At 43.7% G+C, this 20,337-nt stretch overlaps 3 protein-coding genes across 3 annotated transcripts in view; all 3 read left to right on the plus strand.

The window, feature by feature from the left end:
* T265_06080 (hypothetical protein) overlaps positions 1–778 on the plus strand; it is a gene marked incomplete at both ends in the record, with an annotated part of 7,926 nt that extends 7,148 nt beyond the window's left edge. The window contains one exon of the mRNA XM_009171258.1: positions 615–778. Within this exon, the coding sequence (XP_009169522.1) occupies positions 615–778 (164 nt within the window). The remainder of the gene's footprint in view (positions 1–614) is intronic.
* A 2,306-nt stretch (positions 779–3,084) lies between these two features.
* T265_06081 (hypothetical protein) lies at positions 3,085–10,910 on the plus strand (the record flags this gene model as incomplete). Its single annotated transcript, XM_009171259.1, has 4 exons — positions 3,085–3,291; positions 4,006–4,291; positions 7,656–8,002; positions 10,713–10,910. 4 exons carry the CDS (start codon positions 3,085–3,087, stop codon positions 10,908–10,910), a joined length of 1,038 nt encoding a protein of 345 aa, XP_009169523.1.
* Positions 10,911–15,779: 4,869 nt separating this feature from the next.
* Positions 15,780–16,121, plus strand: T265_06082 (hypothetical protein; the record flags this gene model as incomplete). The annotated part of the gene is made up of 1 exon (XM_009171260.1): positions 15,780–16,121. The coding sequence occupies one exon, from the start codon at positions 15,780–15,782 to the stop codon at positions 16,119–16,121; it is 342 nt and encodes a 113-aa protein (XP_009169524.1).
* Between the last annotated feature and the right edge of the window lie 4,216 nt (positions 16,122–20,337).

Here is a 20,337-nt window from a genome sequence, read left to right on the forward strand (position 1 = left end):
GAGACGAATCCAACTTCCGGATGGTTGCCCGCAAATCTGGCCAGTTACGCATTATTGATTCGTGTTGTATCATACTAGTCCGTCGGATCAAGACTGCCTACACCAATCTCTCAGCCTGGTTTATTGTTCTCCTCTCCATATCGGTCAGAGAACCCGCCAATTCAAAACGTTATCCTACTTACATAATAGAAGTAGATTTCGTAAATCAATACTCGCGTTCATCTTCGAGGCCATAATAGAAAAGGAATATCATCAAACAAAGACTCACTTACGCATAGTAGGAAACGTGCAAGTGACTGAGATGAAAGGTGAAGTGTACCTTAGAAAACTAGTTCTGGTACAAAGTTGTGAGGACCCTGTTATCAAACTCCAGACTGTAGAAAGTAGCCAAGCCTTAACTACAAGCTTCGCGGAGAAAAGCGAACAGCTAATGAAGTCAGTGGCCATTCTGAGAAAAGAAAAATGTGAGCAACTGGTTTTTCACAAATGCATGACGAAGAAGACGTTGAGGTGAATTGGAGAATACTGTTTCTGTCATCTGAGTACGTTTTTCGGAATGTCCACATTCGTTGAATGTGTCACGCCCTCTCTTGTACCTTTCAAATATGTTTTAGATGCCACTCAGGCTTGTGGCGGACCGGGACGAGGCTTGTGCAAGGAGGTGATCTCACCACCTGAGGATCTTGAAGCGTTTCCACTGGAAGAACAAATATTGCTGGACGACCGGCTGAATTGGCCAACCCGATTTTTTCAGGCGTTATGTTCATGCCAGGTATGAAATATTTGTGTTCAATGTGTAGACCATTGAATGAGTTTAAATTCTCAACTTAATTACATCGGTTTAGTCCACGAAGACGCCTGGAAATTTACCTGTCTACCCCAATATGGCAAAACTTAACAGAACCGAACTCATCAGTTTGCCGGAAATTCTTCTGTAGTCAGTGACCGGTTTAACCTTTCTTGCGGTTCATCAACTAGGCGCATTCCATAGTTTCCATCAAATTTATGTCCTGATTAGAGCCGAAGTAGACGCAATTCGTGAAACATTCATTGGAATGCTAATTTGGTTTTAACGCGAGCAGAATACTAGGAATGCCAATTTGGTTTTAACGCGAGCAGAATACTAGGAATGCCAATTTGGTTTTAACGCGAGCAGAATACTAGGAATGCCAATTTGGTTTTAACGCGAGCAGAATACTAGGAATGCCAATTTGGTTTTAACGCGAGCAGAATACTAGGAATGCCAATTTGGTTTTAACGCGAGCAGAATACTAGGAATGCCAATTTGGTTTTAACGCGAGCAGAATACTAGGAATGCCAATTTGGTTTTAACGCGAGCAGAATACTAGGAATGCCAATTTGGTTTTAACGCGAGCAGAATACTAGGAATGCCAATTTGGTTTTAACGCGAGCAGAATACTAGGAATGCCAATTTGGTTTTAACGCGAGCAGAATACTAGGAATGCCAATTTGGTTTTAACGCGAGCAGAATACTAGGAATGCCAATTTGGTTTTAACGCGAGCAGAATACTAGGAATGCCAATTTGGTTTTAACGCGAGCAGAATACTAGGAATGCCAATTTGGTTTTAACGCGAGCAGAATACTAGGAATGCCAATTTGGTTTTAACGCGAGCAGAATACTAGGAATGCCAATTTGGTTTTAACGCGAGCAGAATACTAGGAATGCCAATTTGGTTTTAACGCGAGCAGAATACTAGGAATGCCAATTTGGTTTTAACGCGAGCAGAATACTAGGAATGCCAATTTGGTTTTAACGCGAGCAGAATACTACAAATAAAAGGTTCATGTGGATTCCTTTCAAAAGTAAATATGTGTGCAACTGGTGAAAGGAAGAAGGCCTCCGCTGCGGAGTTATTTATTAGAAAACGCCAAGTGAACAGACTACTGGACAGGGAAGCAAAACTCCCATATGCATTTTGTTTACGAAAACTAGATATCCATCTTCTCCTTCAAAGCGTCTTCCTCAACTTTCCTGGATATTCATTGCTCAAGTGCAAGCAAATGCGACTCCACAAATTCCGTAATAGATCGCCGTTTGCAAGAGACGCGAAGTGGATTTATGGGGAAACATACTACTTGCATACCCCTATCAGTAGTATCCACCGTTACACTGGTAGTGCTTCGTGAATTAATGGTATATCATTTTTGACTGCGGTCTTCTTTGAGGAGATGTACGCCCAGAACCACAAAGGTTTTCAAAATGTTTGATTATATGACCAGTAGCCTACCTGGTTACTGGTTCAGCTTTAGTAGCTAATTGCCGCATAAAACGAACCAGTGTTGCGATCACATCTGGTCAACTTTTGGGAGAAAACAGGTTGGCCTGGGAGTACAGCATTCCTATTTTGAAAACATGGCCTATTGTGCTAAGTCGTTCAAATGTTTAAGAGAGAACTAATAGACACCCGGATCAAACGTGAGTAGGAACATCACGACAGCGTGCGTCCAACTACACCCTCAACCATGTGTACCAGACGGCGCTCTGACTCTGTACTTATTTGGTGTATTTCTCTGGAATTATCGTTCAGCAACTGTGGAATAGGACCATCACAATTCGTATAAAGTGCCTCCCTACAGAACGTTTTTTCGTATCAATTGAAGACGTTCTGTAGTATTCGGAAAGTATCATACAACAAGTAAAATATCTCAAAGAGAGATTTCTGATTAGGAGACAGTAAACCCTGACTACAACAAAGAAAAGTTCGTTTTCAGGGGCCACCTGCGGCTCCGCGGCAGCTGTTGGGAATTACCAATACAGAAAAGCACATTATTTTTGATCTCTTCCGTTTGGAAGTCCACTTTCGATTCTTGCGATCAGCTGAGAACTTAGATTGTAGGGGTGTATCCCACAACTCCTGATTGTGTTTATCCCAAGTGCATCATCATTTCCACCTGTTTAGGGAAACTTCAAAGGGTTTGCATGCCACCGGTGCAAGACTGGATGGACCGGAGTCAACTGTACGATCCGTCGCCCGACCCGTGTTCGTCAGAATGTACTCACCCTAAGCGTAGCGGAACAACGCCAATTTCGTGACCGCATCAGTCTGTCCAAGAGAACACCAATGACCGAGTGGCTTGCTCTCAATATTTCCACCAGTCTCAATGGGGATCCGGCAAATTTGAGAACTATTCAGTTGGTTCAAGTTCCATCGGTCTACGACTACTTTGTCTTCTTGCATGTGTATGCTTCGAGAAGCACGTTGACGATGAGTTCAATCTGGCAGTCAAAATGTGATCCCAGACAACAGAAACTTGATTTTGCTCACAAAGTAAGTTTTGCATTGAAAGCCTTCACCTGGTGGCTAATGGTTATGTGACAGTTCAGAACACTTATTCATGTTTGGGCGGTCTCATTCCATTCGTTCTTGGGGACTCCAAAGGGAAAGGGATTCTCGTGTGTCAGAAATGGACTTACAGAATAACTAAAAGCGTTGCTTGTAGGACCAAATTCATGACTCGGTGCTGGAATAACGTTCCGTGATCTTCGAGTTTGACCACAAAATGATGCAGCAACTACTCAGTGCAATTGGTATGCATAAAACTGGCACACACTGATCAATTTTCAGGTCCGGATAAAACTGAAAGTAAAAATCTCTAATTTCATGTATCTTTTCCAAAAAACTCAGTGACTTTAAGTATGCACTTTATACGTCCCCACATTCAACTAAGCCCGCCCTACTGCCTGCTCCTCGAGACTTTGGGACTCCGAAATCCGGAACCGTCATTTTCACCGATCCAGGACTGTCCGCGGATAGTACCTCTTCTGTGACTTTCAGGTTGTTTTGTTACTAAAGATGGAGTGCAGCCTTATACACGTGACCGATCCTCTTTGCTTCAAAACATTTCACAAAATACCGTTTTCCCCTTTCCCGCTGGGCTACTGGAAGTAGTCTGCTCTAATGCCATTTCAGTCTGTCGGGTGTATGAGTGCTAGCGAAGTGATCGAAGTACACACAGCGCTATACGATTTTCCAAAATTTTAGGGCCCAGGCTTTCCTACCTGGCATCGTGCCTATGTGCTTTTTGTGGAGGAAGAACTGGGCAGGTTGAACCCGCTGCCTACGGATCCTTTTTCCAAACGGGATGGAGACAACTTCGCTCTGCCTTACTGGGACTGGACCGGGCAAACCGGCTGTTCAGTGTGCACAACTGACTTGGTCGGAGCGTTCTCACCGAATGGTCAATTACTGGACTCAAGTCCATTCGCTGACTGGGTCACATTCTGCCCGCAAAGACCGGAATTCGACGACTGCCATGTCTGTGATCCAGGTAGGATGCATCTAATGGAAGTCTTGCCGTCTGACTGAGATTGATATTATTTTCATAATAATCAGGTATTGCGTTTGTTTGTATTACACCTGTCCTCCCCTGGGGGACCACTTCTTTCGGCATGTCCTTTGAGATAAGGCAAAAAATCACTGCCCCTAAGTAATCTCCCGTCTGACTGAGATTGATATTATTTTCATAATAATCAGGTATTGCTGCCGTTTGTATTACACCTGTCCTCCCCTGGGGGACCACTTCTTTCGGCATGTCCTTTGAGATAAGGCAAAAAATCACTGCCCCTGGTTAAGTAATCTCATAAGGGAACTATAGGACATGTGGAAGAAGTGTCTGTCCCACCAAACGAAGTGGTTAGATCCCACACAGTTAGGGTTAGTCGAGAGTTCATGAGCTCACCGTATGTCTGTCAGACCTAGTTGACACAGGGTTCCGAGTTCACGTCGAATTACATCGCCTCAAACGAGGAGATCTGTGCAGGGGCCGCACATATTTCGATTCCGTCCTGTTTCCAACAAAGAATGTCTGTCGCAATGCTCAAACAGCCGACAACGGACCTGACGATGGTGAACCACTTTCTTAGTTGGTTTTATGGGTGACAACCTCAAGGCGTACAGGGAAAAGGACAGGAACTTTTTTCGGACAGTTCGTTTTATGGTTTGTGAGGAACTCGTTCGAGCCACTGCGGTCTAGGGTGTAATTTCAAATTCGCATTAACGAAAGCCGATCGGGTCCAAACTTCACGTGCGCAACAGGCCAAACCAATGAATGCCTTTGACCCGTAATGGCAACTTCTTGCCTCTATGAAGTAGGATGGAAGTAGTATGGGAGTGGTAAGTTTGCCGGATGCTCGTCGCTCAACAAAATGCTGCATAGTGAGCAAATGGCAACCAAAGAATTCCCCATCTGTTGCTGACACTTCCTGGGACAGAGTGTATCCGTATGGGACCGCAGGATCACTCGGCTAGTGTGATAGACGCCAACTCAAACAAAGCGTGCTGGGACCAAAAAGTTGGACAGATGGAGGAGGTCAGTGCAGTGCATAATGCATGAAAGGTAATTCGGAACGGAGGACCAAGTTCGCCATCTATTGGTGAGCTTATCAAAGTCAATGTTGAAAATATAGTTTGAGATAGAAGCCAGTGTCTAGATGGTTGGACAGAATATATTCAACAACAGTCAAGTTAGCAGACGGCTTCTATAACTACGTAGTTCATCCGAACTATATCATCTCGGGACTAAGATCATCACTGTCCCGATTTGGTTCACCACTGCGCCTTCAGTTTTGCCCGGGTTCAGGAAGCCAGCTGACTTGAGTGTGGTCTAGATATCCGACGTGCACCGAACCCGCGACAGATCACCACCGTCTCACCTGACCCACAAGTAGAGCTGTTGCGTTAACTTCTGAACCACAGGTGCTCTGGCAAGCGAGATCTGCCTATCCATGGATGGAAGAAATAAAGGCCAAGTTTTCAATTCAAGGGGCTTGTTTACGCCGTGCGGAGTGGACACAAGCCGTCTCGGGACTATGCACACGAGGTAGATTCACACCCTCCACCAATCTGTTGGTGATTGATTCAGCCATTAGTGGCTTAACAGCAGTGCAGTTAACTCGCATTTGGACAGGATATAACACCACCCATGTTTCAGCGGCGTAATTCACATCACGTGATCACGTGCTGACTGGCCTCTCAAATGACGACATTTCAGATAAAAGGCTCACGCAACTTGTGATAAGTCCTCACTTATGAACTGTGCAGAGTTCACGCCGATGTTATCTCGATAAAACATGATAAAACGTTTGCAATCCAACTTTCAAGCCCTGCGAAAAGATCAACAACAAACAAGTTCTACTCGTAGATGGAGAAGGACGCGTGTTTGTTTCCAGAAAAGAAAACAAGTTTATCAGTTTCGTTAAATCCTGGCTAGTTAGCATCAGACCATGTTCTTTGAGATTGAACGCATTGTGAACCGGTTTTTCAACCGTTAATAAAAGCACAATAAAACAATTTTTAAGGTTTCAGAAGAGCTTGGTAAACAATCGGTAGTTTTTATTTAGGCAACGTTTCGCTTTTGACACAAAAGCTTCATCAGGCCACGTGAACAGGTCACCAAATTGGCCAGGTTATAAGACAGACGGGGAAACAATCTGTAAGTACTCTTCACACCAGATCAGTCTTGAGTGTCAATTAAGGGCTCTTGTTGGCTAGTGTGGGTGCCAAAATCTTGAATTGATGGGTTGGAGGAGTTCCAAATTAGAATACTATAAACGAGAGATTCAGTTGAGTCTCTCGTGAAAACCAAATTGATTTGCAAATGAGTGTATTTCTCGAAAACAGTCCAATTTGGGTTGACGGAAACTTGGGGACTGCGCCTACCTGATGAGCTCCAAGAAGGACAAAACCAGTCGTGGACTATCGAAGAGTTTTCAGCAACCTTGTGAGTAGTTTATTTTATGAGTTCCAAATTGGTTCTGATCGCTTTTCGTTCCTCAATCTTCCACTTCATTGCTGAAAACTCTTCGACAGCCCTCAGCAACCTTGTGAGTAGTTCCCTTCATAAAAGTATACTGCGGTATCTCGAATCATGAGGCGGCCTGCGTGCAGCACATTCAGTTGTAGAACGTCATAAACGAGAGAATCATTTGGGTCTCTCGTGAAAAACCAAACTGGTTTGCAACTGAGTGTATTTCTCGAAAACAGTCGAATTTGGGTTCAACATAAGGTTGACAGAAACTCAGGGACTAAGAATACCTGATGAGCCCGAAGAAGGGGAAACCAGCCGTGGGCTGTCTAAGGGTTTTCAGCAACCTTGTGAGTAGTTTCCTTTATGAGTTCCAAATTGGTTCCGGTCGCTTTTCGTTCCTCAATCTTCCACTTCAGAATGATTCACTTGATGATTCACCTCGGGTGCCAATGATAAATTTTCCCTGGTTTTTGTGGGGTTGTGAGTGCTCTGACAATTTAGTTTGAGGGAGGTTGAGGTCAAGTGGAATGCAGATGATGACCACTCTTCTTTCTGATGACCGCGCACCAACACGTGTCAGCTCGAGTGACCCAATAACCGTTCTCCACACGCTAGCCAGTTCCACGCCTTCCATTCTGTTAACACTGGGATGCTTGGCGATTTCTACCGCCTCGGCAATCAGTCTGTGTGAGGTGGACCGTAGTCCTCGCCTCAAAACCTCAACATTTTCCAAGTCTATGTTGTGTCACGTGTCCAGTGCGTGTTCTGCATTTGCCGAGTCTTTCAGTAACGCTTGATATATTTTTAAGGTTGGTTTTGATAATTTTTTACTTTATTTTACAAACCGGTCATCACCAGAGCAGGTGGCCCTTTTACTTTTCTCCAGGATTGATCACCTCAAACGACAGAAAAAGTCCAATGGCTGGCACAACACTTTGGCGCAAAGTGAACGATCCAAAACTCGCTCCCGGATTCGCCCGTTTGCCAGACCAGCTTGATGTGGATATCACCTTGAACTGTTCGGACTATGACGCGTGGCCTTATAGCATGGGAGCAGGACGTCAAAGTTTTCGTGATCTTCTGGAGGGATTTACCGACCCGAAAGATGGGGATTCCATCATTTTGCCGTTGCCTCCCGGTAGTGCCAACGACATCAACGTGAACCAGACCAACACGACAGTGTCGGTTGCCCCACCGATCTCCAGTGTACTCAACATTCAGTGCATATTTGCTGTCGCTGGTGATGATGATGATGATGGAGTGGTGACTGCTCTGTGGAGGAGTCGCAGGAGAAGATCTGGTGGAATGTTCTATTGAAATCGACGCACGATCAACCTCTCTATGAATTGCTCTATTCTTGGAGAAGTCCCATATGCCGAACCCTGAAGAAAGTACTGTATGGTTTTATGAACTACCTCGGAATGATTGTAGTAAGTAGTGGGTTCTTACTTACTTGTTTCCGTTCAGCTTGAGGGAAAGTTTAGTCTGGCATTCTTCAAGATGTGTTTCAAGGCTAAAAAATAGGAGTTATACATATTATCTAAATCGCTACCTTCATCAAATACAGTTCTCGTCTCATTATTCTAGGGCATATGGTCGCCAGACAGCTGTTCATTTGTACACAGCAATTTCGAATATGACTGAACTCGATGTGGCTTACAAACTAGTGCGTTACGCAGATATATAATACCAATTTTTATGACAGTCATGAAAAATAGGTAGATTTCTGTTAAAACAAAGGAGTTATACACACCTTCTAAATAGCTGCCTTCATCAAATACAGTTCTCATCTCACTAGTTTAGGGCATACGGTCATCAGAAGTTATTAATTTGTACGCAGAAATTTCGAACATGACTGAACTCGATATCGTTTACAACAGTGCATTACACAGATATGTAATACCAAATTTTATTACAGTCATGAAAAGAAGTAGACTTTTGTTACTTTTGGCTAGTGATCGTTTTTCGAATGATAAAAGGTGAGGGTTTTACGATAAACGAGGGGTTAGTAAGCCACTATATGAAGGAAAAAATGTCACGGAGAAGTTTGTCACTCTCCTATGAAGGCAGATGATGAACGACGAAGACCAGCTGAGTTCCTCGGCTCATCAATGCAAACAGAAGTCATGGCGTCTGATGAGTTTTATCCAAAAACATTAGGAAACAATGAAATATCCTCTCATATGTCACTGGGATGACTTAGCTCTCTTTTATCGGTACAGAACTGAAAATTAAAGCATGGGCAACGTAACGTCCAACAACGAAGAGTACAATCGATTGGTTAATTTAGCTACTGAGCCGTTGTAAGTAGCTCACAATTATTTCACTCGATATTTCGGTAGCCGTGCCAGTCTTCCAGACGGTGCCCTGAATTGCGAGAAATCCCCGTTTTCGCAGCGTCCTTAGTTACATTTTTACCAACCCCCATCAGAATGACATCAGAATGACGAAGTGGCTAGTTTATTCTGGAATGAGGACCGCTTTTATTTGGCACAAAACCGAGATGGTAATATTAGTTCGTCCATCAGATATTGCAGTTCTTAACAAAGTAAGGAACAAGCATCCAGTCGGTAAATATCAATTTATTCACCAAAGTACACCCAACGACCAGCAACAATGCACATCGTTTTGAATACTGTTCAAACGTACAACATGTGATTTTTTGAATACCAGTTGTTGGGTCGTTTACCTGCCAAAAATTCGACACTGGTAGACACCTGAGTGTGGGTTGTACGCGTCTACGAGATTCGAACCCATATCCGGTCTTTAGTCTAATGTAATAATTTGATTGATAGTCCTCTACATATTGGGGGGGGGGGGGAGAACAAACCCACCNTGGGGGGGGGGAGGGTGGAGTATACCCACCATATACTCGAATATACCCCTGGAACCCAGGATGCTGCGTGCTCTTTCACCACACAGCTTAACTACGGATTTTTTTAGCTGTTCGCGGTTTTAGGTTTTGTAGAATCCACACCCCATGACTCGTTTGAACAGTTGTCCACCTGTCCTGATGCAATCAACCAGTTCACACCAAAAGGGGAGAAACACTGGACTCGAATTTTGTTCTTGTTAGAGCTCGTCAGCATTGCGTGTGCTTGGCATTTTTGGGGTTGGAACCAGGGACATCTAACGCATCTAACGTCTCCACTAGCGCATGCTGGGCGCATATGAATTTTTACAGGTGAACATGTTTACGCTTGAACGATGAGAACAGAGAGCCCAATCTCTGGAACAACGAACCAATAATATACCTTGGTTGTGTCGATCAACTGGCCTGCCTGTCAGGACTTCCCAGTGAGGTTCACTACAGGTTGTCATTCAATTCCAAAGCTGGAAAGAAAGTCAAAACCAGCCACCAACACAAGTAAGCATGAAATCCTTATTGGCCAACCCTTTTGACAGGTGATAAAACATCCACCAAGACGAGCCAGTCATACTACCGACAAACTATAAGTAGCTCAGATGAAGAATAGATTCATCTGGTAAGCAACTTCGGGAAGCCAGTCAACATATATGACCAAGTGATTGGGATTCGTGATTGAGGGATGAGTGGCGCTGTATCTTGTCTGAGTGCGAGCTGACCAGCTGCTCGCGCTGAAAGCCTAAAAGTTCGTGAGATGCGCACTGCTGATGATTCTCAGTATGGATGAAATAGCTCTACAGTGCTTCTTGCCTTGCCAGCATTGATCGTCTCCACCTACCGCTGAAAAACTGTATTGGAATTCACGATAAACTGAAGTGAGATAATCGGAAAAAGTATACGACAGACCAGTTTTGTATATTCCAAGGCCCATTTTCTGAAAGTGCACTTTGCCTAGCGTGACTGGGTTGATGGGCGTTTGTGGTGATTCACTCGATACTAGCACAACAACAATGTTAAAACGCTAACTTTCTTTGTAACAGATTTATCTTGTTCTTTCAATTTTACCTCTTTTTAAAGGTTCATAGCTACTTCAACGGGTCCTGGTTTGACGTGGCAACCAGTCCAAACGATCCAATCTTCTTTCTTCACCACACTTTTGTCGACAAGTTGTTTGAGCTCTGGATACGTAAAAATCGACCGTCACCTGAGCAAGTAGGTTCATCGGATGATAGATGTTCCCTTTCGAATGAAGGATTTTTCCCGGGGATAGCCTAGGCTTCTTGTGTATGTGAAAAACGTAGGAAGCTATGTGTGTTTTCCCTTAGTCATCGCACTTTTATTTAGGACTAATAAAAATATTGGTCGCTCGAAAATGCCTATTATTAGACGGGTTGATATTAGTACAGGTGGTTGTGAGGATACGTTTTCGTGGCATTTGCCCAAAGTTAGCTGTTCAAACGAATCATCACTGGCTCGACATTTGCTTGGCACACAGGTGGCATTATCACCAAAAATAGACAAAGGACCCAGCGTGCACACCTTCATAAGCCAGGTTTGAAAGATGTTATAAATAATTCTCAATTGGTTATTCAAAATACCAGAAAGTTTGAGGTTTGATCGAGAATGAAGCAACTTATCACTTTCATGTGATATTGAGTATCGTAGCAAATGAAACTCAAGATGAGCTTTTGTACAGCACATTCAGTTGAAGAATATCAAAAACAGTGATTCAACTGGGATTCCGTTGAGTCTCTCATTGAAAACAAACTGGTGTGCGAATTCGTACAGTTTGGGTTCATGTAGAACACAGGGTTGACGGAAACTCGGGTAATGAATCTACTTGATGGGCCCTAAAAAGAGAGACAGCGGTCATGGACTGTAAAAGAGCTTTCAACAGACCGGTCCAGTTGCAGGTCTGGTCTCGTTTAGCTGACGACACTTTGAGCTTTCTGTGTCGGCATCAGTTTCTCGGTTTCCTTAAAATATAAGTTTCTTTTACTGTTCTATTTCCGGGACAACATTTGTGCGGAATCTCAAATCTGGAGTCAGCAGCCCGTGTGACAACTTTCGTGTGTGGTTTGAACTCGGTAGAAATGGCGATCCATGATCCACAGAATTCGAACACTGAGCGGATTGACCGCGTACTTTTTACCACAACTGAAATTTCTTCAGGCTCTTCGACATTCACATGGCTGGATGACTGTCAGACTACGGCTCATTGCAAGTTGGACTGTGCATCTCCATGACGAAAAGATGCGAGTGCCCATACTTTCTATCCTAGCTACCCTTCTGTTGGGTTAGAATAAGTGATTTTATGTCCTCACGTGACCAACCTCTTCAGAACTAAAACTCGAAAATTCCATGAACACTAATTTGATCAGCTGGCGTCAAGACAACAAAATTCCCGGAGAAGGGGCGCGGTGAAGTATACAACCAGCCCATGGTGCCATCTCGTCGACGACGTTACTTGGCTTCTTCTATCTTAAGCTTAACTTTTAGCGAACACTTGTACAACTGAATCCACATTAGGGAAGCAACCAAACCAATATCGGGTTGTACCATCGTGCACATGGTGTGCTAGTACATTCTACGGGACTTCAGTCGAGTGGAAATCAAGGATACATGTTGAACTGTGTCAGATATGATGAAGTAATGACATGCTAATTTCGTAAACTGAGATGACTCTCAGTTCACATACCACTACACCAAATTGAGAGCAGCAGTGTTCACCTGCACACGAGACGCCTTCCGAAGACACCTGAGGCGACAAGAATTCTGCATTGTGCTTACAAAAAAAATTCACGACGTTCCTACTGGGTACCCTTTAACTCGAACTGAATCTCCCATTCAGGACTTCAGACCTGTATCCTCATTGATGATCAGGAGAACTTTCAAATGAATCAATCAGATATGGGCTTATTACAGATGCCACAAGCATACCGGATAAAAGCGCTTTCATTGGATGGCAGGTTAGGGAGGGACAAATGAAACCTCTCATGTAATGAAATCAACAACGCTGATGGTACATATTGAAGTTGGGATACGCACTGTAGGAAGATGTCGCCATTAATGCCCAGGAGATTGAGATACTTGATCAGAAGAGAAAAAGGGCAACTCCAGTTAAAATGCAATCAATAGGATACGGGGTGACTTAGAGCGGTCAGGCGGCAGAAAGGCTGGAGAGCATTAACAAAATTCTTTTCTACGGGACTGTATTTTGTTTTTTTTTTGCATTACCCCGGGGTCCCTTTTCTCTGTGTTTTCAAGTCAACTGGTTTTGATTTCTAATGGCCAACTGAAAACCAAAAGTCATTCAGCTTTCTCAATGCAGATACAGTATTTCGTGCACCGTTGTGCTCAAATAAATGTCGGGTGTTCCAAGTGTCCTGAATCAAATTTCTATTTAATCAACTCATAGCCATTCCGCATTTTGAAAGGACCAAAATAGTGATTGCTTACTCTGCTGTGGGTTACATCATACTAAAACCAAACCTCACCAAGTTCCCACCACTGGAGTGTCATGCAATTACTAAACTTGTGAAAAGCATCAAGGTCATTTCCTACATCTCGATCGATCTCCTGAGCACGATTCCATTTTTTTAAATTTGCGCCTCACAAAAAAAAACAACCAATCAACGGACAGTATCCGAAGACCAATTGCCCACCTGGTCACGGCGCCTATTCGGCCCTGGTCCCGTTTATTCCAATCACAACGAATATTGACTACTTCGTGGATTCCAGAAGCCTCGGTTACAACTACGACAATTACTTGGCTGGAAAAACCATCGTAGTGCCTGGTGAGTATATGTTTCAGCAAACTATATCGTTGCCCAAATTGTGTTGATCTAGATTAGAATAACAAGTATAAAAAAAGCTTTATTCATACCGTCGTATAACATATAGTTTANAAGACAGGCACAACCACTAACCCACCGCTACGCACAACTACACTCCTCAATAACGCACCGATGATGTCACCTCGACTGGTGATGAAACGTTTGCAATCCAGTTGCCCAGCTCAGCGAACAAGCCAACGACCATCTACGCTACCTGAGCTACCGACATTTTCCTTCATGAAAAGACACTTTCTAGCCAGACTGGGTTCTAGCAATGTTGTGGAATGTAGGTAGCTCAGGTGTGCGGCTTGGTTGTTGGTCTGTTCGCCGAGCGTGGCAGTTGAATTGCAAACGTTTCATCACCAATCGAGGTGACATCGTCAGTGCAGGGTTGACTACACTGACCACGTCACCTTGGTTGGTGATGAAACGTTTGCAATCCAACTGCTAAGCTCGGCGAACAGACCAACAACCAGACTGGGTTCTGTAGTTCACTCGTGGATGCTTACGTTGTATAGTGTTTTTCCATTCAGTGCAGTTATGCATTGTGAGAAGCGAGAGATTGGTTGTCGTGCATCGGAACTATAACAGATATTGGTTGTTTGTTGAGCTAGCCGACTGTCCGTCTAAACATAGAGTTCCGTGCTTCAAATTGGGAAATTCCAGACAAGTGGATAAATGCTTATGTATGACCAACTGTGGATACTGATGTACGGCGACTAGAACATCATCTTGGTCATATAGAACAGTTCGTATTTAGATTTCTTCCAAGATGATATTATGGAATTCATCGGCCTTAAATTGCGCGCTTTACAGTAGAGAGCCGTGATGCCATCGTAATCGCGATCTGAATTAGCGGTTGCCAACTAGGGGGAAAGGAATTTCCTTCCTCGGCGGGAGAATTAAGCTTGCTTTTGGAAGGATTTTTCCCGGATTCCTTAGATGTCCTCTCCGTTTGTCACCACACTCCCGACGTAACCGTTTCGCATGACGAAACCCACAAGAAATAATCTCATTTGCCGCAACTTTTTCCGTAAAGAGAGTCTTTGAAGCTTGGAAGCATTTCTAAAGTTTCGGATGATAGAATCTCTTAGTAAATTTGAGATGGTTTGATTGATTTTCAGTGCTGGCGAAGCTTGTACACGCGTACATACGTTCGTTCGTCACAAGGACGCTTTGTTTCTGTGGCACGATCAAGTGGCCCGGCCAAATCACCACTGATGAAGAGGGACTAGCCCCAGTCAGTTGACTGAGGCACCCCACTGGTGCTGTGGCGCCCTTTTGGTGCCTAACCCCATGCCACCAGAAGGAAGTACAAGGGCTGGGATACTGCTAAGTTACCCAAGCCTAGATAGGAAAAGTCGAGAGGCAGAGGTCGGATTCGAACCACGGACCTTCCGCTCAGTGATTTCCCCCTTGAACCACTGAGCCATCTCGTCCTATCATGCCTGACCATACATTTACTTCGTGGTCTGCGTTTTCAATTGACAGAAATAAATAAAACTCTTGAATTCCGAAATTTGGGCCTTTTAATCTTTCAGTTCAAATTAGTTTTACCACGCCGAACCTATAATAACAATGAAATAAACTCACTCATTTGTTTTTGTAATGCACTACTCGTAAGGTTGCTGAAAACTCCTCGACAGCCCACGACCGGTTTCGTCCTCTTTGGGGCTCATCAGGTAGGCGCAGTCCCCGAGTCTCCGTCAACATTACGTTCTACTTGAAACCAAATTGCGCGAAATTAGCAAAATACACTCGAAAAACCAAATGAGTCTATTTTGCTGACACGTTTGTTCGTTATGCCGAAAGGAAAATTCTTTGAAGAACAAGTCACCGGCTTTTTGAGTGTATCATATGAAAACAAATTCATGCGATAAAATGTGAAGGTCCGTGTCGTGACGAATGACGGTAGGACATACGAAGTGCGAGATGGCCCAAATGGTTAGAACGTGAATTTACTGACCGGAAGGTCCGTAGTTCGAACCCGACCTCTGTCTCTCGACTTACCCTGTCTAGGTTCGGGCAACCTGGCAGTATCCCAGCTCTCGCACAGCCTTTGGATGGCATGGCAGTTAGACACCAAAAAGGTGCTACATCTGGATGCTTTATCTTTTTTATACAAAGTACTTTTCCTGGTCGCAGAAGCAATGAATCGAGTTTTGTTCATGGGGAGACTAACTAGTTTCTGTCAACAGCGATCGCTCTGATACACGATACACATCTGCGATATCTATCAAGACGGTTAACTGGTATCTGCTGATGGAGAACGGATGATGATGATGATGCGAATACATGTTCTGTACAAATGACCACACTCACCTTTTACCTTTCAGATGAAGGAGTGCAACCTAATTTGGCCTCATCATCAACCAACGCGACAAACCTGCAAGTTCGCAATGCCCCGATTATTGCCTCGGTGGTTTTGAGTGCCCTCCTACTGTCTTCTTTGATAGTGCTTATAATTCTTCTCGCCTCGTTGGTTCGCCAGAGGCAAAGTCATTACATTCCAGTTGACTCTCCACATTCGACGGACCATCACTTGGCCGCAATGGACACGTGGGAGAGGGCCAACTATATCCTTCCTATCCGACGGTACCGCACTTCCGTATCCGAGGAGAACGCACGACTTCTTTCTCCTACCAAGTGAGGGATCATGCAACTGATGACGACACATTGCCTTTTGCTGTATTTGCTGCTCCTGTGTAACGCTGAAATCAAAAGACTGTCATCTTCCACATTTGTCACTTCTTTGTTTTTTATCTCTAGTCCCGAGGCCCTAATATCAACGGCCGTATTATTATTGTTGTATTTCTTCAAAGACTGACGTGTTCATTGTCTGCATCTTAATCGCATTTCGCTTGTAGTCAGCACCATCAAAGTCCACTCACTCGGCATGGTGTATGTGGTTCCAGCCGGGGGGGGGGGGGGAGGCCAGTGTGCTCAAACATTAAAGAAGCGTTTTAACTTGCAGTGGCAATACGGTATCATAATACTAGTGAAAGGAAGAAGAAGGCCTTCGCTGCGGAGTTATTTATTAGAAAACGCCAAGTGAACAGTTACAGACTATTGAACAGGGGAGAATAACTCACATATGCATCTTGTTTACAAAACTGAATCTCCTTGAATGCGCATACCTGAACTTTCCTGGATATTCATTGACTGTTGCTCAAATCCAAGCAAATGCTACAAAGCGACTCCACAAATTCCGCAACAGATCTCCCTTTTCAAGGGACGCAAAGCGAAGTAACAAGAAGAAATATACTACTCGCATGCCTCCCCATCAGTAGTAACACCGTTACACTAGGACCCGTGCTCCTCAAGTTTGACACGCCACCAACGTGATCCATTTTAATACGGGACTGCACACTCAGAGAGTGCGCTGCTCCATGGTTAGCATTTGGAAGAATACCGGGCGTCTTTCTGAATCAAAGCTTCAGTCCATTGCCGGGTTCTGTTTCCATCATTCACAAGTGTGTATTTTCAATGAAAGGTTACATCCAAGTGCATGCATGAACCTATCCATACCAAATACCATGTTCAGTTACCTATGTTTAAATTCTCTTGCATCTCTATCATGGTTCACAGCTCAGACATGCCAGCTCATCGGTATACTGCAGGATTAGTCCACCGTGAATTACATGGGCTACGATGCCCTTTAATTGCGGTTGAACGAATTTCCCTCAGAAAACAAACTATCTGACAGCTGAACTGTGATTATTTAGGCCTACTGGCTTGAGAGATTTAAGCCACAACTGACTGAGTGTTCACAGTTTCCTTCAGCAGGTGGAACGTATTGCACGCATCGTTTTTTCCAATAAGATTATTGGATCAAAACTAAAGCCTAACATGAACTGTAAGTTCAATCAAACCGGTTTCGTTTTTAACGTCGGGTGGATGGCATCATCCGACAACTGTGTTGACAACAAAGCTGCCTTTGTATGAAACGACCTGCCAGACATTCGACTGGGCAGTTGAAGTCAAACGGCGATCAAAGGCAACTTTCACCATATCAACCAACCGCCAAACCGTCATAGAAATATTTAGACACGGTGACGTGCGGGAGTGATTGAATCGCGCAGCTCAAAACCTATAGGTTCAGTAAATAACTTATGTGGACTGAAGACTAGAGTTGCATTTATATTGACGTAATACACTACTCATAAGGTTGCTGATATCCCTCCGACAGCCCACGACCGATTTCGCCCTTCTTGGAGCGTATCAAATAGGCAAGATCCCCGAGTTTTCGTCAACCGCATGTTCTCTTTGAACCCAAATTGGAATGATTTTGACACATACACTCGCTTTCATACCAGTTTGGTTTTTACGGGAGACTCACCTGAAATCCAGCTGAATCTCCCGTTTAAAATTTTCCTTCTCAGGTGGGTGTGCTTCACCAGACAACTTCATATTTCAGTTGGTACGATCTTTGAACGATTCAGGTGGGTAAAATTGATATTCCTAACTCTATAAGTAATGCTCCACTCTCTTCTAAATACTGTCTGGAGGCGTTCATTTGTATAAATTCCACGCTCGCCGATTTAGCTGATTCCAAATTTCCACCCCAGTGCAGCAAAAGCTATCAATAAATTAAGTGAAAATGTTTGACGAAGCTTCAAAAATCGAGTGTGAACATTGTTTTTAACTAAGTTTTCAAAATTTCCCCGTTTGTTAGGACTGCGCATAGATCGTCGGTTGATCACCATCGATTGTCTTTTCGTAACACCCGATATCGTGTCAAACCAAACAAGTTCCCAACTAAAATGCTGTCTAATATTTTTGGGAAAAATGTTGTAGGCAGTGAGTGGATGGATTACTCTGTGTTTCTATTGTGTAGAACAGAACGACCATTTATGCACTCTGTATAATTGTTATATCTGCTGATTCGTCAAGCTATGGTATCCCCTACTAACCCGCTCCAGTGCCTAGTTGCCGGAACAAAGACTCACAGAAGAGAACACAACAACTATATATTCCGGACAAGCGAGTGCGAGAGTAAAAGTTACAACGGCCCCACGCTATTTAAAGGGGACTTTCTGACATTGATCCAGGCTGTCTGATAGGCGTGGGTGAACACCAGTCAACATCGATCGTGCCTCTATGAAACGCCTGAACGCTGATCACATTCGGTCGTGCGTGCAAGAACACTCATCAGCTTTTGCTGAATTGATTGAATGATTGACTGGCCTGGATACTTACCGGCTTTCCTGTTGAGATTTTGGTGAAGCAGTAGGTTCCTTGTATTCTGAGGTTCCTTTCAAGAATCTGACCCTCTGATAATAATCGTCGAAGAGTTTTCAGCAACGTTTTCAGTACTCTGTTATGTCGAACTGTTTGTTGTTCGAACTGTATCATTCAATAGCTATTGGAATGGTTTCATACTCCAGTTGAACTGTTGACACTCAGTTTCCAATGTCTGACTGAAGAAAGCTTGTTCAAGTTATTGGTTTCAATGCCCAGTTATGTGAAGTCAGCAGCCTTGGTTATAATCAATAAAAGTCCATGGCTTGATTTTATGAGCTTTTGTTATATTTCACGGAAAAACCACAAGTATTCGATGGCTCATTGCACAGGGATTGGAAATACACCAAGTCCCTTACCATGCAATCGTTCGCGTCATTAGTTTGGTTTTTGTAGGATTGACAGGACATAAAAATGGTCTCATCCATTACCCTACTTATGAAATTCATCCTCGTAGACGGTCGTCAGAGGAGAGATTGTCGCGATCATATCAGTCTATGCAGTCCACGTAAGACTATCATAGTTACTAATGGAATGCTAATGGAATTTATATCCGCATGCTATGGTGAGAAATACCGTTCCTGTCATCTATACAATTATCTACCGCGAAGACACTTTACACAGCAATCATGCTCTCCTACCTGGTGATTTTGATTCCCAAACTGCGGTTCACCAGCCTCGACGATATATTGTTACTCTTACTCCGTCGATTCTTCAGAACGTCCGTTATGATCTTCTGATGAAGTAAACAGCCCATGAGGTTACTCAAGACCACTGACCTTTAAACGATCAGTTTTTTCTTCTTCAGGAGCATCAGACAGGCGAAGTCACAGAGGTTTCATCAACGTTGTATTCTAAATGAAGCAAAATTCCACGACGTTTGCGAAACGCAGCCCGTCCAAGCCAACTCGGTTCTGACAGGGAACTCGACTAAATGCTAGCTGAATCTTCCATTCATGATATTCTTCTGTACACACACACAGATTTAGCTCACATCAACAGATCACAAATTACTAAGTTAACGCAAACTCAGCTTACAAACAAGTGGAAGTTGCCGATGAGTTACAGTTTAGTTTTCAAGCACGATATAATTTTGATGGGAACTTAGGAGCTGCGTTCCACCTAACGAGAAAGGCGGACGGCGATACCGATCATGGGCTCTCTAGGACTCTTGTCTGACCTTATTGGTAGTGTCTCGACATGAAAATGTATTGCGATATCTCTAATATCTTACCAACTAAGATTTGAAGTGGCCTTTGGACAAAAGATTCTGTTGTAGAATAGCCTAGGCGCAGTACTCAACAAGGGTTCAAGTGAGTCTTCCGTTAGCACCACATCAGTTTGAAAGCGTCCTACATATCACTTCGCTTTTCTCCGTAGTATTTCCACCACAAGTTATAGTTTCAGGTGTATTGCGAGGTATGATTTTGGTTTTTTTGTCACCAAAATGATTGTCCGTCACAATGGCAAGTGACTGAGTATCAACCAAACGACGGGCGAGTGTGTGTTCTATCCGAAACTTGGTCTTTCTCATTACCAAGAACATTCACAATTCATCGGGTTGGGAATGATTTGGATTGGACTGTTCAAAAAATCTTTGTTTCTTCGGGCTGACCATTGTCGTG

The sequence above is a fragment of the Opisthorchis viverrini genome (assembly GCF_000715545.1).
Source record: "Opisthorchis viverrini unplaced genomic scaffold opera_v5_134, whole genome shotgun sequence".
Lineage (NCBI taxonomy): Eukaryota > Metazoa > Platyhelminthes > Trematoda > Opisthorchiida > Opisthorchiidae > Opisthorchis > Opisthorchis viverrini.